The sequence below is a fragment of the Silene latifolia genome, chromosome 2 (assembly GCF_048544455.1).
Source record: "Silene latifolia isolate original U9 population chromosome 2, ASM4854445v1, whole genome shotgun sequence".
NCBI lineage: Eukaryota > Viridiplantae > Streptophyta > Magnoliopsida > Caryophyllales > Caryophyllaceae > Silene > Silene latifolia.
Window position 1 is genome coordinate 186,620,385 of NC_133527.1, and position 22,028 is coordinate 186,642,412.

Here is a 22,028-nt window from a genome sequence, read left to right on the forward strand (position 1 = left end):
ATATGCCTTTTGGAGAGATTAGTATCATGCTCCATGATGTCCAAAGATATTCTTGGGATACTGTTAGTGGTGATCGGGTTCTTGTGGCGGTTCGGGCGAGGATGATGACAGTGGTTTGCGGGGCAAGATTGCGAGGTTTTATGGATTTCCTGAGTCCGATGTTGTACCACCGCTCTACAAGAATGGCGGTATACTAACATCGGAGTTGAGGCAGGTTGTTTACCTAGGGAACGAGCATGACTCGTTACGGGCTTACCTCTTGATGTTACTGGGTCAGACTCTTTTCATGGATAAGAGTGGTGATAGGGTGTCCGCTCAGTTGTTGCCCTTGTTTGATAGTCTTGAGCAGGTTGGTTCATATGCTTGGGGTGCGGCTTGTTTGGCTTACTTGTACCGACAACTAGGGATAGCATCGCGCCGAGATAATCTTTGGTGTTAGTGGGTGTCTACCGTTACTCCGGCGTGGATATACGAGTACTTTCCCAGGTTCCGACCCGGTCTTTGGATTCTTTTTGAGGACCGTCCTCTTGTTGAGGCTTGGGCCAACTTGCCTCGGAGTAAGGGCGAGTCTCGTACTTTTCAGTTGTATCGTCATACTTTGGACGATCTTAGGGCAGAGCATGTCCGATGGTTGCCTTACGGGAACCGTCCTCAGGGAGCTTGCAGAGTATCGCTTTACTCGGGTTTTATCAGACATCTTGATATAGTAGAGCCGTACCAGCCGGATCGGTGCATGCGCGTCGATTTGGGTACCGTCGGGATGTCCGGTCTCGATGCCTATTGCGGTGAATGAGTATCGGCCCGCGAACGCGCCTTACAGGTTGGACTTCGGGCAAGAGCCCGATAGGACATGGATGTCCGAGATATCCATCATACACCTCCGAAACCTGTCAAAGAAAGCATATTTGCCTTTCTAGTGTACTAAGGGATACATGTCTTGGTATGCAGAGCATTCACACCCCTACCTTTATCCCCCCTCACACCGCGTCCATTTTCGGTCTGTCGAGTTTCATGAGGAGCCGGAAGTCGCCCTAGCTGTTAGTCGTAAGTTGAAGAATGTCTTCCAGCAAGATGATGAGGAGACCGAGAGAGAGACTCTAGAGGATTTGTTTGCGGGGATGCGTCCTTACTATGCAGACGTGTATGATGACTAGTTTCTTTTTATATTCTTATGTTTTTCTATTTCGTTGGATTATGTATGTTTGGATGATGTTTGTATGGTTTTTTTAGTATCTTTGTATGGATAATTTTTATGTTTTATTTTTATTATTGTTTGGAGACGGTATTTAAGTAAATGCATCGATATTTAATTAAATGACTTTAAACATAATTTAATTAAAACATTCATTAATTGAAATACAACGACATTACATAAAGCACTTAAAATATGATTAAAACATAAACCACTTAAAACATAAATTATAACGGTGATTTTGAATTATAACGGTAACATTTGAATTATAACGATAACATTTGAATTATAACGGTGATTTTGAATTATAACGGTAACATTTGAATTATAACGGTGATTTTGAATTATAACGGTAACATTTGAATTATAACGGTGATTTTGAATTATAACGGTAACATTTGAATTATAACGGTGATTTTGAATTATAACGGTAACATTTGAATTATAACGGTTATTTTTGAATACTCATCAAGTGGAAAAGCCATGAAAGAGCAAGTGATATGTTTGAAAGAGGAAATTTCGAGTTTCATTAATATATTACATTACACAAGTGAACTTAATAGTTTTTTCAATGCGAACAACTACTAACTGAGATAACTGTCGCACTATCAGAGACCTGACTTCTACGACGTGTTCTCGGAGTTTCTAACATGAACGCTTGCCAAATCTCAATGTTATGTTGGTACAAAGTCTCTAGGTGAACGACACTGGGATCTCGGAAGGTCAACCAAGCGGGATCAAGTGGCGGCATAGGGAGACTCTCAAGGGGGCTGCTAGAATGCAACCGCATCCAATGGCTATGATGTAGGACAAACCACAAAATACCACACGGTACTCGGCCTTCAACTCGGGTCTTCAATGGCATGATAGTTTTGCAACTTCCTTCCCAAACATTCTTCCCGTCTCGCAGTGTATGACCAATCACACATATCGTCCAGTTGAACATCGTTGCAAAAACTAGCAAATCGTCGCTACACATCCAATGGTCCTGCCCACACCAAATCTGCTGAAAAAACTCAACTCGTCGAAGTGCTAAATCTAACCCTGACATACCGCTGAGTGGTGATAGAAAACCTCCATATAACTCTGCGTAGATAGAGTCGGTCCTCATCTCCCTCGAACACCATTCCCGCATAACTATATAATCTGTCTCTCGGCCTCGCTGGGCGTGCGATATTACCCGGAATCCACAATGACCGTCATCTCCAACATCCACCCAACCATCGAAGTGGCCCCACAAAACCTCAGGTATACCCCACCGTTTGACCCATGTTGATATAAAGCCAATGGTAAAGTTCCTTCCCAAAGGAGCACCGGGAGTTCCTGATTCGAAATCACCAATTCTTTGTTGAACCTCTGCATTTGTTGAACAGTGAGTACTTGGTGTCCCGAACTTCCTTTCTGCATGCTCAAAACCCGACCTGTTTCTAGTGGTTGAACCTCTTGGACGACCTTTCGGGTGCTCATTAATAGGGGGTGGCAAAATCTCTTGGTCCTCCGGGTGCTGGAAATCACGCAACAAGTCTACGGCCGCCCTTAGTTTAACCGGGTCACTGTGCCTCATATCATTCGCTAATTCATCCCATAAATCACCGTCATTTTTCGACATTTGTTGAGGAATATCATACACCAATGTCTTCCAAAACACATGAATATCCTCGAGATGGACCCTCCTACCTTTTCCGTGCAAAGATACCAAATTGCATGCACAAGGTAATCCATGAGTCGTTCGCATCACGTGTCGGCATCGATCATTCAATCCGATACCCAAACCAAGGCCTCTAGTAAGTTCTTTCTCCATTAACTCTATGGCCTTAGTAGACACGTTTCCTTGCAATAAGGAGAAAGTACGAGATGTTCTCCTAGGTTTGCTCATTTCATCTTCGAGTTCTTTCTTAATCTTCGAGTGTTGACTTTCAAGCATGCCGTGGATACGGGACCACATGGAGTCAAGTGTGAGATGCTTTGACTTCAACCAAGCCTTCAATAGAGAATGTGCTGACTCAACACGGGAAGTTGCCGTGTTACCAAAATGTAAGACCTCGTTTGTATAGCATAAAACGAACTTCCCTGCGTGTTGACCCCAAGTTGTCCGTACATAATCCTCCATTTGTGGCCACTTACGTTGGAAACACTGCCACGCACGCTGAAACGATTCCTCGGTGGTTGAATTGATCACCCTAAACCAACCATCTTCATCATTTGAGATGACAAATTTCCTCATACTTTCAGTTTTGAATGTTGTCAAGGCTCTTGCATTGACGGCTTTGTTCACATGCCATCTACACAAAGAAATGCTCGGCCTGGGAAATACTTGCTCAAGAGCGCCGATTAAACCCAATTCCCGGTCGGTGACAAATACAAACAGGGACGCAACTCCGGTGGCATCTAAAATCGCACTAACTTTCTCAATGACCACTTGTAATTCACGTCGGACTCGGAAGGAATCATCGCACATGCAATTAAGAAGGACGATCCCGTGGGTGTCACACCAACCATCTCAATGAGTGGATTCTGGTAAATGTTGGTTTTATAAGTCGAATCCATGAGGACCACATAAGGATAAGCCCGGGACAACTTAATCGCTTCAGGATGAGCCATGAAAATGTGAGTCAACGCTTTTGACTCCTCGGAATCAATCTCGTAGAAGTGGACGTATTTCACGCCACCGCTAGAGCCAACATTTCGAGCGGTGTTTCTTTCACCCATTTCTTCTTTCTTAATTTTCCTTGTTTCATTATACAGTTGAGTGCTTGACGGTTGAGGTTTATCGGGGGATCTCAAATGAAGACCATTTTTAATATCCCTCGGTTGAACCCCGGCCAATGTTTGTTGCCTAACATATGCCTTCTCTTCCGCGTCCAATCCCGCAAAGTGCCGATCCCCGTCCTTATAAACGGCTACGTTGTGGTTGTGTAGTCCACCACCCTCGGAGGTTAGAATGTTCCACACCACCGCCTCTTTATCATTTTTAGACACGAAATTTTGAACGGCACGAATACGAAACTTGCATGAACACTTCTGCGACCTCCTTGGCTTTTCAAGATCGTCCGTTTCTTTTGGTTTACCATGTCTTTTACACCGAAAATAACTTGCCAACAACCCGTTCTTTTTCCTATTTTTAGCTCCGTTATTTGCTTTAACCAAAGCAAACCCATTCTCGAATGCGATTTTTCGAGCCCAATTGAAAGCATCGTCACGCGTTTGAAATCTATAGTAGTCTCGAACAACGGGTTGTAATCAATTGGATTCTCGCCAAAATCCTCCCACGATTCTTGTTACAAGCAATAAGGACTATAGTAAGACAATAAAAAGGATTAATAAACAACATAAGTTGCGTAAAACGAAAGAAAAACATGTAAAAACGAGTAATTCATGCCTAAAACATTGAATTCCAACGAGACTCAATAAACGACCGCGGCAAAACATTACTTTCCATCGATCAACCGCGGACGAACAACGAAAACCAACTTTAATCCGCGGCCAAACAATGAAAATCAACATTTGACCACGCCCAAACAACGAAATCCAACGTTTGACCACGGCCAAACATTGAATTCCAACGTTTGACCCACGCCAAACATTGAAATCCAACGTTGGACCATGGCCAAACGTTGAAATCCAATGTTGGACCATGGCCAAACGTTGGAAATCAATGTTTGGTCCGTGGCAAACGTTGGTTTCCAACGTTTGGACCGTGGTCCAACGTTGGTTTCCAACTTTGGCCATGGTTCATCTTTCGGGGACATTTTTCAGATTACGCAACAAATTCTAACATTCGCTACTATTAAGTTAATACGTCAATTAATTCAACTATCGAATAGAATGAACGATGCGCAAAAAAAAATTGAAAAATTAAGCAAATGATTAAGTTGTTTACATACCGTTGAATCGAGATCCGACATATTGTTAATTGTTGTTGTTGTTGTTGTTGTTTTTTGTTTTTTATTTAGTTGAATTTGAGAGAATTTTTTTTAGAGAGATAAAGTCAAAAGGGCATTCATCGTCTTTTTTATGAAAAACGTCGTCGATATTTACTAAAACGTCGTCGATATAAATCAGCCCCCAAAAACAATGGTCCACCTGCTCTCACTTCTACCACTAACACACACCACCACAAACAACTACTTATCTACTAAAAAATGACTGCAACCACCGTCTCTCCACCCACTGTTGAGACCTCATCGTGTCGCCCCACCTAACACTGTCGTCCACTTGCCGTAGTCGCTCTACCCCCAAAAACACTAGGATCTTGTGGTGTTCCTGCGGGCTGGGGCAGTGGGGTGGACAGTGGGCTGCCGGCGGTCTGGAGGTACTTAGGGAGTGGGTTGTGGTTTATTTTGGTGTGCAAGTGGTGGTTTAGGTGGGGTGGCTGACTGGCGATGGCGTCATGGTGGTGCTTTGGTGGTGGCTGGTGTGGTGATAGGTGAATAAAGTGGTTGAAGGGTAACAAGGGTAATGAAATCTCATACCTTGAGGAGGTGAGGGGTAAGAAATTAGATAGATTGAGGGACAAGGAATAGAATTTCATTCATTTTGTTTGTGTCAAACAAAAATCAACAAAGAACATCAATAACTTTATTTTCTTTTCCCATTTCCTTTCTCATAGACCCCCAAACTCCAATCAAACGCTCCCTAAGATGATGGAAATATAGGAGAGAGAGTTTTGAGTTTGATTGTCTAGAAAAGCTTGGGCTTTTTTAGACAACATAGAAAAGCTTGGGCTATTTCAATATTACGTCATATTTAGGATTCGGATCAACCTTATCGATTCTAGCCTCAACTCTCTTACGGAGTCGGATTAGTTTGACGGATCTATAATTACATGGAGACCCTCACAAAACTCTCAAATCAACCCAAACTCCCCCATTAACGCATTTCCCACCTTATTAAAGCCAGACTTAAAACAATCTAATACGTCTCTCATCTCCGCCGCCACAACCACCGTAACAAGAGAACAACCACCGTAATATCGCCGTACCTATCAAATCATCTACAATGCTGAGGGTGGCAGCACGGCGGCTCTCTTCTCTCTCCTCACCATCACGGCTTTCCGCCGCCACTACATCCACCGTCGTTTCAAAGCCTCCCTTTTCCGACCGCAGCGATGATGAGCCCAAATTTACCCCTTTTTATCTCTCTCGCCGAGGTTAGGGTTCATTTTGTTCGATTAAGTTTATTAATTGGTTTGTTAATTTTGTTGGTTTTGATTTGGTTTGTTTTGTTTAAAGTTGATGACTTGGTTTGTTGATTGCGCTGATATTGTTTGTTATGAGATCTTTAGAAAGTTTCCGTCTTGATTTTGCTGAATCTGCGCGCTTTTTCATTGTGAATTAGGAATCGTTTGAGGTAGTGATTGGAAATGGGGAATTGATTTCATTTTGCATGATTCAATCGTAGAAATTAAAGTGTTCTGGTTCAATTTTAAATCCAATTTCATAAACCTGTTTGGAGATAATGTGAAATTCAATTTCGAATTTCAATTCCTCAATGTTGTTGGGAAACTCAGGGAATTGGAATTAGGTGGGCGGGTCGCAAATCTAAAATAGGAGATACTAATGGTCCATTGAAATTGAAATCACTACTCTGAGGTATAAAATGGATTGTGTTTGATTTTAATTCCAAATTATGAGGTTTTCCAAACACTTGAAATGTCTTAATTTTTAGAATTAATAGCAATTTTAGTTTCCCGAACATGCCATGAAGAAATTCTCGACACTTTTATCATAATCCAACCCCTAACCTCACTATACGCTTGAGCCCTTTTAGAGTTTTAAGAGTAACATGAGTTTTGGAAATACATTTTCTTTTTGTTTGAACTTGATATTTAGGATGGGGATGTCATAAGATAGAATAATATAAATATTCAATCTTGCGACGTTTGTAGTTGAGATGATTGTTCATGTGCGGTTCATTTCAATCGCTTATAATGTCATTGCAAAGGCTATGGATGAATGAACTTAATTAACATGATGTTCATGATGTCATTGTAAAAGCTATGAATTTGCTTATTATAATGTCACTGCAAAATTTGCTTGCATTGTTGAGTCTATAATGTGCACACTTGTTTTATTGGCCATTAGTTGATGACTGGACTCGGAAGCTATGATGTTGTGGTTTGTCTTGATTGATTTACATGCCCCCATACTTTTAATTTATTGTCAAAGATGCGTTTTTTGTTGGCTTTTGAGACCACGGATTATGGGGGTGTTTGGCCAAGCTTTCTAAGTGCTTTTCTAATTGTAAAAGTAGAAGCTGAGCCAAACACTATAATTTAGGGAGATAAAAAACTACTTTTGAAAAGTCAGAAGTTAATAAAAAGCTACTAGAAACAGAAGCACCAAATTGATGCTTCTGCTTCTACTCCTCCCAAAAACTCTTAGGATTATGGAAACTAAAAAGCAGTAGCAGGCCAAACACATCAATTTGTTAATAAACTACTTTTACAAAAGTTAAGCCAAACAACCACAACTTTTTCAAAAAGTAGTTTATGAAAAAACTCATTCTAGAAAGTAAAAGCTATTTCACATAAACTAGGCCAAACAACACCTATGTCTCTGTATGGCAATTTTAAGTGGTATGCACAGCTGCGATCTTTTGTGGTTTGTAGAAGTTAGTTATCAAGATATATCCATGTTCTCTCCCCTAGGCACATCAAAATGCCTCCAACACAGGAAAATTTTGAGGGAAATTGTATTAAAACAAGCCTACATCATTTCCCCTCTCTCCTTCGGTCGTTCCCTCTTTCCTCCCTTTCCTTACTATTTTCGTATTCAAACACGATGTGAGCCTTGACTGGAAGTTTTTACCAGATTTAAAGCAGGTTGCCGTTCCTGATTGCTGTACCTTTAGTACCTTTAGTACCACCGTACTGATATACTACATATAGAAAATAAAAAGATTTGTTATCAGAAAGCTTTGGTTTTGATACTGTTCTGCCAATCATAGTTCATTGGATAGGTGTGCTTCTGTAGCTAAAAACAGGGGGATTTACCTAGCGAATTGAAGCCTTCATCTCATGGTTCTAATAAATTATTGTCTTCTTTAGGGCATTCTGATGTATTTTTAGAAATGTTTGTGTAGTGTAATTTATTCAATGTTTTCATCTTACGATGAGCAACACACATGTGAATAATTGGAAGTATAAATGATAGGGAAACTAATACTCGGTGCTTAAATCTCTTGGACTGGACCTCCATTGCAGGCTTTGCTACTGAGCATCTTATCCCTAAAGATGAACACGGCTGGACTTCAGATGTCCCAGCTACTATAGCGGCCATCAAGAACCCCTCCGCAAAAATAACTTATGATGAATACAACCATGAGCGATACCCTCCTGGTGATCCCAGCAAGAGAGCCTTTGCTTACTTTGTTCTCACTGGTGGGAGATTTGTTTATGCTTCCCTTGTCCGGTTGCTTGTCCTCAAGTTTGTGCTGAGCATGTCTGCCAGCAAAGATGTCCTCGCACTTGCATCACTTGAGGTTGATTTGTCTAGCATCGAGCCTGGCAGTACCGTGACAGTCAAGTGGCGTGGAAAGCCTGTGTTCATACGGCGCAGAACTGAAGATGACATTAAGCTGGCAAACAGCGTTGACATTTCTTCCCTCCGGGACCCACAGCCAGATGCCGATAGGGTTCAGGACCCTGAGTGGCTAATTGTGATTGGTGTCTGCACTCACTTAGGTTGCATTCCTCTCCCAAATGCTGGGGACTTTCAGGGATGGTTTTGTCCTTGTCATGGTTCTCATTATGATATATCCGGTAGAATTCGTAAGGGGCCGGCTCCTCTCAACCTTGAGGTACCTACATACAAATTTTTAGAGGACAACAAGTTGCTCATTGGTTAATGAGTGATTTGGGGATTATACTCAAAATGACAATGGCGATATCTAGAATTTTTTTTTCTCTTATTTTTTGTTCTTCTTGGTTCTTGAAAGGGTTCAGTCACATTTTCTGCAACATCTTCAAATATATTTTGTTTTTACCTTTTAGCATGCCAAAGAAAATGCTTGGGTAATTTTGAGTTTGTAACTTTTTAACTCGCAGTGCTATACTGCTATCTTGACTCAGAATAATTTGCCGGTAATTTTATTGCAGCATGCATTTTTTTATCTGCACCAAGTTGTATTGCTTTTTTTTTTAATTGTGAACAAGGGTCATTTGACACCTTATTAGTTATTTCTATTTTCTAGTAAACTTCCCTGTCAAAATTCGTAAGGGGTCGGCTCCTCTGAACCACATAATGTTGTATGACTTTTTTCTCTGGTTCCACGGATCTCTTCTTTCCAAGGTGTAAAAGGAGACGATGGTTTTGACGATGACAGATTTTCGACAAGGTTGTTTTAAGACCCCTGGTATTTTACCGCAAATCTAGCTGACATTTGCTGTTCATTTGCGAGCAATATACAGTTATGGAATGATTCTAGTATTTTTGCGTTTCCACACGCCAAAATTGTGTGCTGACATTGTTGATGTACTTACTACTTACAGAACTACAGAAACTCTACAGCCACATGAAAAGTTTCCGAAATGCAGTATTGTAAGTCTCTTTTTACAGCGATAATTCCTGAAGAGTAGTACAAAATTTGCAAGAGGTAAAGGTCTCTCTATCTGTAGTACTTTATGATCTTTCAAAGAGTCCTTTAACATAAACCATGCCCTTCTCATTAAGCTGGAGTTCTTTCCTTAATTGCTCTACTTGCACATCGTCTCCCTGAACTACGATCTCAGACAGTTTCCCATCTTCTCCGACAATCATTTTCACCTTGATCTGTTCCTTTCTTGAGGCGCGCTTCCAGTAATACGCTCCACTGTGTCCCAAGAGTAGGCGAGGAAATGGAAGCGGAAAATGTTAGTGGCAGACATAGGTCAAGTGAGTGTAGCCATGAAAGGGTGAGACGAGACTTACGCGAGAGGACTGAGAGCAGTGATCCAAAACCAATTGTTGCCGACATCTGGGAAAGTGATGGTAAGCACTAGACCCACACTTGCTAAGCTTATACAAGTACAGAATGTCAGTAATGCTGCTTGCCCTCTGCTTGGTATCATGATTCCTTCAAATCTGCACATTCCCACGAGGTCTCAACTCAATACCGTCTCCTAATTTATACATATATTTCATACCCCGGGTTCCTCACTAATAATGGGTTAATCTTACATATAAAACCGTCTCATTTGTGTTTGCAGGAGATTCTCATACTCTCTTTATTAGCTCATGGGATACGAATTTGTGACCTATTGTCAGGTTAGGTCAGTTTTGACCGCTAGGCTAAGACCTCTTCGAGTCTTTAATAATAAGACATTATCAACATAATATGTGAGAAAACATAGTCCACAAAAAGAAGGCAACATACGTGATAGTCTCTCCTCTATCAGACACCACAAAATTGTTTCGAGTAAAAAAGGATAGAATTTCCCCTGCTACTTGATTTGGTGTCTTCATCTTCTCTTCTCCTTCCACAAATGTTTTTTTCACCACCTGCATTTCATTTACAAAATTCTCGTATAAGACCGTCTGTTTAAACTTTGATTAAAATACTCTTCACAGAGAATAACAACGAAAACGGATACCTTAGATTTAACGGAGCGTTTAATGAGAGACCAAAGGCCAGGAACAGAGATAACAAAGAGACCCAAAGAAGTATAATAACTAGCAGGTGAATATCCAACACTTTCAGTCATTAACAGTAATGAATTAGCATTTTGGTGAAGATTATCTGATAAATTAGATGCTAATTGTGTTGTTATATCAATTTGTTGGAGTGAAGCTGAAATTGGTATGTTTTTGGGTTTAATTGTAGTATGAAGTTGATGGAGATGGAGTTTTCTGGGGTTTAAGATGGAAATGGAAGAAAATGAAGAGAGTGGATTTGGAGGGGAGAGAAGGTTGGCTGCCATTGTTGGAGATTGAAGTGAAGGAAAGAGGTGAAGGTGAGTGAGTGAATAGTTATGGTGTAATGTGGAGTTGTTTGTGTGGGGGATTGTGGGAGGTAAGGGATAAGACAAGTAGACAACTTTTACCAAGGGATGTTATTGGAGCGGAACGAGGTGTATCATCCTCGAGTAAATTATACTAGAACATTTTGGTGCCTTTTTTTCAAACTTAAGTTCAGTTTTGACTCGGTTCAATTTAACTTTATTCAAATCAATTTCGCTCTCTCGGGTAAAATAACTAATTGAATTTCATCCACCGTTCTGATCACCGTTATCCCCTCGCGCAATAAATGCTCACCCATACTCTTAAATCCTAATCACCACCTATTTCTTAAGGAAAAAAAAAATTCATAAATAAAAAATCTTCATAACCCCCCTTTTAATAAAATAAACTCGGTTATCATAGATAAAATAAAACTGACAAATGTCAACTAGCTTAATTGTTAAAGACATACAAGATGTTACTTATGATTTTCAAATCATGTCAGCATAAAAAACCGGCCATATAAAGTTCTTTTTAGAACAAAAAAAGAAACAATTCGAGTATTATAAACCAACAATGGTATGATGAAATATCTAGATATAAAATTATAAGTTTATAACCACCCATTTCAGAGAGATGATGTATTACCCATGAGCACTTAGATCAACTGGCAATGAGTTGTTCTAGCTTAACCAGAGGTCTCGTGTTCGAGCTTTACCATCTTAGTGGTCCTACCCGACTCGAATCCGGATTAAACCGGATGGTCTACACCAAAAAAAGAAATAACGTAATCAAAACACAATGTATAATTGAAAACACAAAATAGAAAACACACAACAACCGTCACAAATAAGAATTTGCGAAACAATTAGGACTCTCTTTGACCAAAAGACCTCCAAAACCTATAAATAGCCTCAAGTGCAAAAAGCCCTCCCCCAAAAAAATTCACAGTTTGCTCAGTTCTAAACAACAATGGTTTTTATTGAATACCGTCCATTATCCCTCCTACTCTCTCTCTTTGCCTTCCATTTTCCATCTTTTATCATGGTTCGTTCATTCTTTCACCTTTTCTTTCTTTCTTGTTTTTTGTTTTTCCCAATTTGAGTCAAATTATTGTGTTTCAGGGCTATGATTTTTGTTGCATTTTGGGTGTGAAGATTGTTGAATTGGGTGATTTGAAGAAATGGGTAAGAAGAAGAAAGAAATCATTCAATTGGATCGCGAATCTGTCATTCCCATTATCAAGCCTAAGTTGATTCATGGATTAGCAAACCTCATTGGTATGTTTAATTCTTACAACATAAATATTTTCATCCCAATTTTGTATAATTTTCGCGATACTCTCCATTTATCCACTAGTAACGATTAATAGTGAACATCAGCAAATGTTTCATTTATAACTGTTGTAACCATCCGGTTTAGTCCGGATTCTAGTCGGGTAGGACCATAAAGCTCTCCCTCATGAGTTTTAACCTGCTATATTCTCACTTTCCCAAGGCTCAAACACGAAACCTTTAGTTAAGCTAAAACAAACCTTTGCAAATTGATCTAGTTGTGGGTTAACGATTGTAATTGTAAAACCATTTAAACCACCTTCACTCATCTATTGTACTCCCTCCTATTCTACATAAACTTCCCTATTTCTTTTTTCATCTATTCACAATACCTTCCCTATTTCCTTATTTAGTAAAGTTTTATACTTATTTTAATCACCTTACCCCACAACAATACCCACCCCACCCCCACAACAATACTTATTTTAATCAACTTACCCCACAACAATACTTATTTTAATCACCACTACAATACTTTACCTTATATTATTCCCTCTCCTTAATTCTAGTGCCCCCCATGAATAGGGAGGTTTATCTAGAATAGGAGGGAGTAATTTACAACGGTTATACATAACACTTACTCGAAAAAAAATGACCCAACCTCATCTAAATTTCGAGCACCACTATCCCCTCTCACTAGACCTGGACAGTGGACCGGGTTGACTGGGTTGGGTAGGGCTGGGGTGGAGAAGACTTGAGCCCACACCACGGGTTGATGGTGGGCAGGTTGAGTCGGACCGGACTAGAGATGTGGTGGCAGCCTAGTTCGGCAAATAGGGTGATGAGCCTCACAGACCGGCCCCTGTAGGCTGGGAATGAGTGAGCCCGAGCCAGGCTAGTGTGGGTCGTGTCAACCCGCACTTTTGTCTAGGTCTCCTATCGAACAAATGTCCACCCTTACTACCTACTATTAACACTTACTTCCTCCATCGGAATCATTTGTTCGTCTTTGGTTTAACACAAAGACCAAGAAAAGAGGAGGAGGTTAATTATTAGACAACAAGTGGCTTATTTGAGTGTGGAGGATTCAATTATCCATTAAAAACACTCTAAAAATAGAAAGGCAAACAAATGATTGAGACACCCAAAATAAAATAGGCAAACAAATGACCGGGACTCGGGGAGTGTTTTGTAAGAAAATCAGTTACTCCCTTCATCCGGGTGTAAAGTTATCTATTTAACTATTTTCACTTGTAAGTATATTGTCAATACTTATCTATTTTCATTTTGATACTCCGTAGTTGTTTGTATATGTTATCTCTTATATGCAACTATTCAAGTGAGTTGTGTATTTTTTTTGGTCCAAAATCACCCTTTGTTTTGTTGGTCCTTGTACCAAAACAATACTAGATAACTATTAATCGGAATTCGGGACGAAGGTTATTATAAACTTAAAGGTGGCTTAGACAATCTAAGTCTAAACTTAATCATAACTTTCTTTCATTTTCACTTCTGTTTTAATCAGTTATTTAAAACACTATAAATTAAACGGAAAATTCACGTGGTACCCTCGAATTTTGCCATTTTGCACGTGGTACCCAACTTTTTAAGTTTATGTACATGATACCCTCCATGTTTGGTTTTCATGTACAACATGCCATTTTTGTCGCTATAAAAAAACTCAATTGCGCATAACTCCTAGACCGGAATTCAGAATCGGACAATTTTTTTTCCTGAAATGATTATCTCCTCATAATCTACGATTTGAGAAAAAAAAATTGACGACTGACATTTTATAGGGTTTTTTTTAAACGAAAATCTCAAATCAACCATATTTTCGATCTTAAATTTTCGAATGACCATTTTCGTTTGATCAATCTATAGATCGCGGAGAGATAATTAATTTGAAAAAAAAAATTAGTCAATTCCGATGTCTGGTCTATGATTTATGCTCAATTGAAAATTTTAAAAACGATAAAAAGGGTACGTTGTGCTTCAAAATCAAATCTCAAGGATAACATGTGCACAAACTTAAAAAGTTGGGTACCATGTACAAAATGGCGAAGTTTGAGGGTACCACGTGAATTTTCCGTAAATTAAACGGTCTTAGTAGGTACGAATTATAACTGAGTCATTTATTATAACTGAGTCATTTATAACTCAAGTCTTTTATAAATTATAAAAAAAAAAAAAAAAAAAAAAAAAAAATTATAAGCTGACATTAGACAAATAAAAAATCACTCGTATTTACTTTGTTTACAGCAAGTCAATACCCATTTTAATATTTTATTGTATACCACTCCGTAGTCTGCATCCATTATTCCTCCTCCTAGTTCTATTTGAATTCCACGGTTCATTTTGTCAATCACATTTTCTTTCTTTCTTGTTCTTGTTTTATCAATTTGTTTGCTCTTCCCTTTTTGTTTTTTCCTCCTTTTGAAGCAGATTAGTTCCATCTTACATTATTGTGACTTTTGTTGCATTTCGTGGGGGAAAGGATCCTCTTCGTTTCCTTTTTTGTTCATTTCCGCTTATTAACCTTTTTTATTCTTAAGTAAATTTATAACCACTCAATCGGGTCCAGACTTAGTCCGGACCATTGAAAAGGTAATGGACGTTCATTTCTTAGAAAGTGAAACAAATGGAGAGGATATTGAGTGTACTGAGGAAATGGGTAACAAGAAGAACGAGATAATTCGATTGCATCGCGAATCAGTCATTTCCATAGAGAAGTTTACATTAATTCATGGATTAGCAAAGCTCATTGGTATATTTGAATTTTTAGAAATATTGTCATCCCATTTTTGAATACACCATTTTGGTATAATTTCCGTGATACTGCTCCATTTATCGACTACAGGGTTACCGGATTCGCAATTCGTTCGATTCGCTTTCTTAATTCTAATTCGCGATTCGCTCAATTTAGCGAATTCAATTCGCTGGCGAATTACATTATTTTAAAATTCGGTAATTCGTCGAATCCAATTCGCAAAAGGATTATCCTTTTATATCAACAAAGCTAAAAAAATCATCTTCCAAATGTAAATCAAAATCAAATTAAAGCTAAATCTGATAATCAAATCAAATCGTTGTCTTGGCTTCAAAGTTCAAACTTCAAAATAAGGGTATTTGTCATACTTCAATTTTTCCGATTTTTTTGGTTTTTAAAGACATAATCATATAATTCGCTTATAAATACCAAATGAATAATTCGCGAATTGGGACGAATTAAGATGAAAATGAATTGCGAATTAATTCGTTCGAATTAATTCACAATTCGGAGGGGGGACGAGCGAATTAGGTAACCCTGATCGACTAGTAAAGAAAAATAGTGAACATTCAATATCGCCCCTTAGCTATTACTCTCTCCCCTTCATAGTGTTCTTCCCGCTTTCCTTAAAAGGGAATTTTCATCGTGTTCTTCTCATTTTCAGAAGAGTTGACTTTTCAACACCCTCTTCTTTTTTTTTTTTTCCGAAGAGTTGTGCCCAAATAATATGGGAAGAACGCTAAGAATAGGAGGGAGTACGTTGTCCATCACAATTACATTGTTCACAATAAACGCGTAAAATTGTTATTTTACCATGTTTCCTTAAAACATTCCAAGATAAATGAAATAGAGGAGGTGAGGTTGTCGACTCCTATTGACAATTAGTTTTAGGATAGTACGTTAGTTCCCCATCGGGGCTTATGGACATGAGTCAACTCTCTTTCTTGGAGGGTCCGTTAACAAAGTCAAATTAGTTCGAATTTTGTTAGTTTGTGTATTTGTTGAAACACCTTGAAGAAATTACAATTAGTAACTTAATTAGTTCATGATTTAATCATTTTGATTGGTATGTGCATGATTTTGTAATGTCACTGTATTGCAGATAATAGTTCAGACAAGCAGGAATTTTATACATTCTGCAAGAGAGTCGAGTACACTATTCGAGCTTGGTATCTTGTACAATTCGAAGAGATGATGGTAATGGCATGAATATCGCGTTCTTTTTACAACACTTATCAGACTGTTTAGCTCCTTGTTTGACAGAAATGTGTTTATATGTGCCTTATTTTGGTACAGCATTTGTACAACCTTTTCGAACCTGTTATGGGGGCTCGTAAGCTGGAAGAACGGGATCTGTCAGAGGAAGAAATCAATGAACTTGAGCAGAAGTTCGTTGGGTATCTTTTTCAGGTACAGTATATGGCCCTATATCTCTGGGAGGAAGTGCTTTTACTTGTGCAGTTACGCTTATTGGCGAACAGCCAAACACAATAGTTTAGGGAATCCGCTTTGTTGCTTTCTAGTTCAGTTAGTTCTCATTAGAGTTCCTTGGGTCGCCATTGTTATCGACTCCTTAAATAAAAGTAGTTTCTTTATAGGAGTTTCTTCTTTGATCCTATGTTGCAAGGAGCTCTTATAGTCATACCATTAAGAATACCGTAGTTATACCATAGTGGATACCATGTCGTGCTTGATTGTTGTGCCAAGAATCCAAGATACTAAGAATCGTGTTTGTTTCCTGACAGTACGACTTTTCCATTTTTGTACTCGTAGATGATGGAGAAGAGCAATTTCAAGATAGTGTCGAATCAGGAGATTGAAGTAGCGCTTTCTGGCACGTATTGTGTAAATCTTCCTATCAAAGTTGATGAAGCTAAGGTTTGTGATGTTAAAACTTACATTTGCGTCAGTTTCATATGTGCGAATAGCTGAAAATCCCAATTCTTGCCAGTGCGAAAGTGGCAAATACACCCCAAACGTTTGCAAGTATTTGCATGTTAACCCCAAGCATTTCAAAATGTGCAAAAACCCTGAATGTCGAAATAATCAACAGAGTCCTGTTGTGATTAGTTACTATTTAAGTAAAGACTGCATTTCATTCTTGGGATTCCTCTGCATGACTGAAGAAATACTTCATCCGCTGTTTTGTACCCTTCACGCTTTCTAATTGCCGTGTTCTTTCCTTTTACTCGTTGCAGCTTGACTCAGTGCTTCTAAGACGATATTTTGCTAAGAATCCTCGCGATCATCTTCCGTATTTTGCTGATCAGGTAAACTTATGATCCCCTTTGTTGCGATCTAGTGTCCAAGGCTCCAAATACTTGCTTCATAAGCTTTGATATACTTTCATCGTCATAATCATCATCGACAATTGTTCTATCATCATTTATATCCCTTTTTAACCCTGAAAATGCAAATTAGGTAATACTCTGTAAGTAGTTAGTTAACTGATTACATGCCAGCTGATTCGTTATCACAGCTTTAACCTTCTGGAATTCATCTTATTTGTGCTGTAAACGGTTTTTCTCTCGAATCTCACTGTTTAGCTTCTGAATGACAAACGCTGGAGTTAGTCGTTTCAAATGTGTCTTGAACACAAGTCATTCCAAGGGGTTAAATCAGTCTTGTTACTTCACGGAAAAAAATGAGCCCAAAAGTTTTAAGGGTGAAAGAGACCATCGCAATAGCATTAAACGTGTCATAGATACCTGAACATCCGCCACCTAATGCATTCCTGCACTGCTGCGTCCTGTGCTACTTGTAGGGAAGATCTTAGCAAGGCATTAAGTCATAAAGGTAAATATGATTGGACTTGACTAAACATTCAACAGAATATATTTGCAATTCTTGTCGCAAATATCATCATGTGTCATCGGGATTCTGGAAACAACTACCCATTTTGTTTCAGACTTTCAGCACATAGGTGAGGCTGCATACATCCAACAGTGGTGTTAAATCTTGGTTCGAGACTTGATGGTGGAATTGTGCAGTATACAACACCCTTCCTTTATTTCCAGTAAATTTCATTTGTGCATTCTGATAATTGCAGTACATAATCTTTCGTCGGGGTTTTGGACTGGATCAAATGACAGAATACTTTATCACCTGGAAAATTGATGCTATTATTTCACGTATTTGGCAAGGCTTGTTGAGATTAACCGGGTAAGTTAAGTTAACTGTCGTAAGTTTACTTTATGACTTATATTATTGTGTATTCCTTCAAAATTGCTTTGCCTGGATGTTTGTGATGCAGCCTACGAAGATTCTTTGCAAGAAAGAGAAGAGCAAAGTATGTGATAGACGGGGAGCAGCCTACAGGATCAGCCTTCGCTTATGAAGAGGAGGAAGATGATGATGGGGATGAGCAGGACTTGTTCATTGAAAGGATTCGAATACAAAACATGAAGCTAAGGTTAAAAATGGAGCTCTTGATCTGAATCCTTTTCAGGCTCATAGACATTGTTTTCTCCGTTTTCTTTCATTGCAGATTAACTTATTATAACTTGTGATTTGAGTTTCTGAAATACTGTTTTTATTCAGTTTAGGCCAGTTGATCAGCAAAACAACAATTCAAGAGCCAACCTTCGAGAGGATCATCATTGTGTACCGGTAATTCCTTGTCGTTATTTCCCTTTTTAGCCTCACGTTGATAATTACGAGTCATATCCTACTAGATAGTATGCATATTGTTTTGACAGTTTTTGCACATACTTCAGCAAAATTTTCAAAACCGGTTTCTTTTAACTTCTTACAAATAGAACCTCTGCAGGTTACAGGCGAGTGAGGGAGACGGCAGGGCAATTTATGTGAAACACTTCAAGAACATTCCAATGGCTGATATGGAGATAGTTCTTGTGCGTTTATATATTACTCTCTAGTTTCTTTCTTTGTGGTCATTCCTCGTTCATTTCGTCTATGGTATAATTTTAGTCGTCACTTCTGGGGCCACACACGTAACTGAAAAACACTGAAGGATATGGCATATGGGTATGAAATCCGCATCCAATCCTTTCGTGGCTCAAATCATTTTAGAGACTAAGGTGGTGTTGCTTGATGTAATCAAACAACATTCTCTTGCATGCTTTTGCTGAACAGGAAGATTGTTTTTCTCGTTAGCCGACTGATGGATTAACCTTTTTCGTGTAGCCTGAAAAGAAAAATCCTGGACTGACTCCACTAGACTGGGTTAAGTTTCTAGCTTCAGCTGCCATTGGACTGGTAAGCCTCATTTTAGTTCTATAAATTACCGCCGTCGTGTCTTTAATCCTGCTCATATGAATACATTCTGCTTTTGTTACAGTTGACTATCATAACTCAGCTTGCCAAGGCCAAAGCTAATATAAAAGTTTTAGCAACTATCGGTTCTGGCGTTGTTGGATATTGTGCCAAGACATATTTCACGTTAAGTACTTCTTCCTCTGTAATGATTGTGGTATCAGAACCCTCATTTTAGAGCTATGAAAAATTTCAAAAACTTGTATAAACTGGTTGTGGTGTCAGAACCTAGATTTAATGGTTCTGTCATGTAAATGTGATAACAGACGAAGTTTTTACGTTATTCTTTTACCTTGGAAGGTGACTCCGAGAGTTTCTAGGTCTTTTACGTGGACTGTCATCTGACATTTCGTAATTACTCAGGTTTGACAAAAATTTGAAAGATTATCAGAACTTAATCACAAGGTCAATGTATGATAAACAACTCGACAGTGGAAGAGGCACACTGCTACACTTGTGTGATGATGTGATTCAGCAGGAAGTAAGTCGGTAACTGTATCAACTGCTCGCATCTCAATACAAATGAACAGAATTGATCGACATTGGAAGGGGTTGTTTTTTGCAGGTGAAAGAAGTAATTATTTCTTTCTTTGTGCTGATGATATATGGTAGCTTCACCAGCCAGGTAACACCGCCATCTTTGTTGCTCTGCGTACCTAGTATGTTTACGTCATTGCACTAACTCGGTTAAGAAGACCAAGGCGTCAAAATTTACTTATTCTGGCTTGATCTGCAAATATTGGATTTTGAAACAGGATCTTGACAGAAAATGTGAGGAGTTAATCCTTGAGGAGTTCAAGGAGAACTGTAATTTTGATGTAGACGATGCCGTTGCTAAACTAGAGAAGCTAGGCCTTGTTTCTAAGGTAAATTTACTTCTCCAACTATTCCCTAATGATGTAAAAAGTTTTACATGAAATTTTATGAAAGAATCGAGAAATTTACTGTAACTTTTGAGAAAGTGAAAATTAGTCTGCGGGTTTATAACTTACTTTATTGTTGAACATAGGATGAAAATCAAAGATACAAATGTGTGGATGTGACGAAGGCTAATGATATAATCGGCACCACCACGGAGGAAGTTGTGACTAAAGCAAATCAAGGTTCTCAGTGAAGATCATGCTTCTTTTATTCAGAGGGCATTTGGTTTGAGGAAGTTGTTTCATCTTCAAGCAAGTGATTATTGGAACACCTTCTCGGAAAATTTCCACAGACGACTAAGAGTTTAATAGTCACCAGTGGATCTTGAGGACATCAGCTAGCCTTATATGACATGCTCGTATAGCATTATGATTGTATCAACTCGGTGTGATTATAGAATAGTTGAATGTAAATAAGAATAGTGTAACGAAATCTAAATCAATGTTGCAGTTGTTCTGCTGTTCAGAAAAACACAGCATGTCTTTCAAATTTTCAAGGTTTACATATAGTAACAGGATATTAGCAGAACAACGATAATTAGCTCTGTGTCGTCGGTCCAAAACCACGCTGATCCGATATCCAGGCCGGCCTGGTACTTAGCACTACAAATCATCAGTTGAGAAACCTGCTTATATTCAAGATGCCCTTTATCAGTATTCAGTAGAGTACAACTGCACAAGTATTGGGATGAAGAGATTAAAAATATTAGCAACTGTTTTCTGAATTTTTTTTGCTGTGTTTGGCCTAGTTTGTAAAAGTGTTTTTGGACTCAAAAACATTTTTTGGCCAAACACATAGTTTTCTAAAAGTTAAACAAAATTTCTCAAAAGCTAAAAATCCATATTTTTGCCCATAGAAATAGTTGCAACTATTTGTTGTTTCTGCTTTTGAAAAACACTTTTTGAAAAATTAAACTTGAAAAACAAAAACTCATTTTTGAGAATTGAGGCCAAACATGTTCATTTGACTCCATTCCGTTTTATAAACCCGATATTTATTTTGTTGCTCGTATTTACCGGCCATATTTTAACTGATTTCTATTGATCCAACTCAAATCCGACACATAGACGGTCATACACATTTAATATGCTAGTCTCCATGATTCTTACACCTATAGACTAAATTATTGCAAAAACTAATGAAAAAATGTCTTGGGCAAAATTAAAACAGAAAACCCACGCTTTTGGATAATCCCATGAATTGTTTTTTGTAAAGCTTGTTTGGTTGCCCATTTTCTTGTAAAATGGTGGAGTTTAGAACTCCCTTGGAGTTTCCAATTCCAACATAATGGAGGAGTTTAATTACTCACCCCTTCCTTGGTCATTGTAAACTCCTACATCATTTGTTAATTAAATTTACTGATTTGCCCTTTTAAAAAGAGAGATTATGTGTTACTAATATTACGAAGGGATATATTGGTAATTAGAGATTAAAATCAGGTGAATTGACACATTTCAACCAAACATGGGAAAAACAAACTCCAACATGTTTTTGTCAATTCATGTGAATTTCATACGGGAGTTGGATTCCAGTGAGTTGCAAATTAACACAGGAATTCAATACTCGCATGAACCAAACAAGGCCTTAAATGGTCAATTTTTTTGGTGTATTTGTCCAACTATTCATTTTTCTTTACCAATATTTTCTAAGAAAATTTTTTACTAGCTTGTTCATAACCT

General features: G+C 38.5%; 5 protein-coding genes across 6 annotated transcripts; 2 read left to right on the forward strand and 3 right to left on the reverse strand.

The window, feature by feature from the left end:
• Nucleotides 1–1,760: 1,760 nt before the first annotated feature.
• Nucleotides 1,761–3,416, reverse strand: LOC141641795 (uncharacterized). Its single transcript, XM_074450443.1, has one exon. It carries the CDS (start codon nucleotides 3,414–3,416, stop codon nucleotides 1,761–1,763), a length of 1,656 nt encoding a protein of 551 aa, XP_074306544.1.
• Nucleotides 3,417–3,580: 164 nt separating this feature from the next.
• Nucleotides 3,581–4,941, reverse strand: LOC141641796 (protein FAR1-RELATED SEQUENCE 4-like). The gene is made up of 2 exons (XM_074450444.1): nucleotides 4,868–4,941; nucleotides 3,581–4,403 (listed from the first exon to the last, which is right to left on the reverse strand). The coding sequence occupies exons 1-2, from the start codon at nucleotides 4,939–4,941 to the stop codon at nucleotides 3,581–3,583; spliced, it is 897 nt and encodes a 298-aa protein (XP_074306545.1).
• Nucleotides 4,942–5,934: 993 nt separating this feature from the next.
• LOC141643798 (cytochrome b-c1 complex subunit Rieske-4, mitochondrial-like) lies at nucleotides 5,935–9,304 on the forward strand. Its single transcript, XM_074453106.1, has 2 exons — nucleotides 5,935–6,341; nucleotides 8,397–9,304. Exons 1-2 carry the CDS (start codon nucleotides 6,191–6,193, stop codon nucleotides 9,038–9,040), a joined length of 795 nt encoding a protein of 264 aa, XP_074309207.1. The 5' UTR covers nucleotides 5,935–6,190; the 3' UTR covers nucleotides 9,041–9,304.
• A 317-nt stretch (nucleotides 9,305–9,621) lies between these two features.
• Nucleotides 9,622–11,232, reverse strand: LOC141643797 (protein COFACTOR ASSEMBLY OF COMPLEX C SUBUNIT B CCB1, chloroplastic). The gene is made up of 4 exons (XM_074453105.1): nucleotides 10,764–11,232; nucleotides 10,547–10,671; nucleotides 10,102–10,254; nucleotides 9,622–10,003 (listed from the first exon to the last, which is right to left on the reverse strand). The coding sequence occupies exons 1-4, from the start codon at nucleotides 11,088–11,090 to the stop codon at nucleotides 9,814–9,816; spliced, it is 795 nt and encodes a 264-aa protein (XP_074309206.1). The 5' UTR covers nucleotides 11,091–11,232; the 3' UTR covers nucleotides 9,622–9,813.
• A 721-nt stretch (nucleotides 11,233–11,953) lies between these two features.
• Nucleotides 11,954–20,820, forward strand: LOC141643799 (uncharacterized). Of its 2 annotated transcripts, none has more exons than XM_074453108.1 (15): nucleotides 11,954–12,389; nucleotides 16,256–16,350; nucleotides 16,450–16,563; nucleotides 16,927–17,031; nucleotides 17,352–17,423; nucleotides 18,203–18,315; nucleotides 18,407–18,565; nucleotides 18,694–18,762; nucleotides 18,923–19,007; nucleotides 19,300–19,371; nucleotides 19,454–19,554; nucleotides 19,792–19,909; nucleotides 19,994–20,053; nucleotides 20,184–20,294; nucleotides 20,438–20,820. In XM_074453108.1, the coding sequence occupies exons 1-15, from the start codon at nucleotides 12,293–12,295 to the stop codon at nucleotides 20,540–20,542; spliced, it is 1,476 nt and encodes a 491-aa protein (XP_074309209.1). In that variant the 5' UTR covers nucleotides 11,954–12,292; the 3' UTR covers nucleotides 20,543–20,820. The 2 variants fall into 2 exon arrangements, with proteins under 2 accessions (XP_074309209.1, XP_074309208.1); XM_074453107.1 differs by lacking the exon at nucleotides 11,954–12,389 and adding an exon at nucleotides 14,868–15,150.
• Nucleotides 20,821–22,028: the final 1,208 nt, after the last annotated feature.

What these genes read in the sequence shown, in the direction of transcription:
- LOC141643797 (XM_074453105.1), bottom strand. Translation starts at nt 11,090, where the DNA reads ATGGCAGCCAACCTTCTCTCCCCTCCAAATCCACTCTCTTCATTTTCT. An exon ending in AACGCTCCGTTAAATCTAAG is followed by an intron (nt 10,672 to 10,763) that starts GTATCCGTTTTC and finishes AATGAAATGCAG; the next exon opens with GTGGTGAAAAAAACATTTGT. An exon ending in ACTGCTCTCAGTCCTCTCGC is followed by an intron (nt 10,004 to 10,101) that starts GTAAGTCTCGTC and finishes CTTGGGACACAG; the next exon opens with TGGAGCGTATTACTGGAAGC.
- LOC141643798 (XM_074453106.1), top strand. Translation starts at nt 6,191, where the DNA reads ATGCTGAGGGTGGCAGCACGGCGGCTCTCTTCTCTCTCCTCACCATCA. An exon ending in TTTTTATCTCTCTCGCCGAG is followed by an intron (nt 6,342 to 8,396) that starts GTTAGGGTTCAT and finishes CCTCCATTGCAG; the next exon opens with GCTTTGCTACTGAGCATCTT.
- LOC141641796 (XM_074450444.1), bottom strand. Translation starts at nt 4,941, where the DNA reads ATGTCCCCGAAAGATGAACCATGGCCAAAGTTGGAAACCAACGTTGGA. An exon ending in TCCAAACGTTGGAAACCAAC is followed by an intron (nt 4,404 to 4,867) that starts GTTTGCCACGGA and finishes AGACTACTATAG; the next exon opens with ATTTCAAACGCGTGACGATG.
- LOC141641795 (XM_074450443.1), bottom strand. Translation starts at nt 3,416, where the DNA reads ATGAGGAAATTTGTCATCTCAAATGATGAAGATGGTTGGTTTAGGGTG.
- LOC141643799 (XM_074453107.1), top strand. Translation starts at nt 14,994, where the DNA reads ATGGACGTTCATTTCTTAGAAAGTGAAACAAATGGAGAGGATATTGAG. An exon ending in ATACAAAACATGAAGCTAAG is followed by an intron (nt 18,566 to 18,693) that starts GTTAAAAATGGA and finishes GTTTTTATTCAG; the next exon opens with TTTAGGCCAGTTGATCAGCA. An exon ending in AGCTAGGCCTTGTTTCTAAG is followed by an intron (nt 20,295 to 20,437) that starts GTAAATTTACTT and finishes TGTTGAACATAG; the next exon opens with GATGAAAATCAAAGATACAA.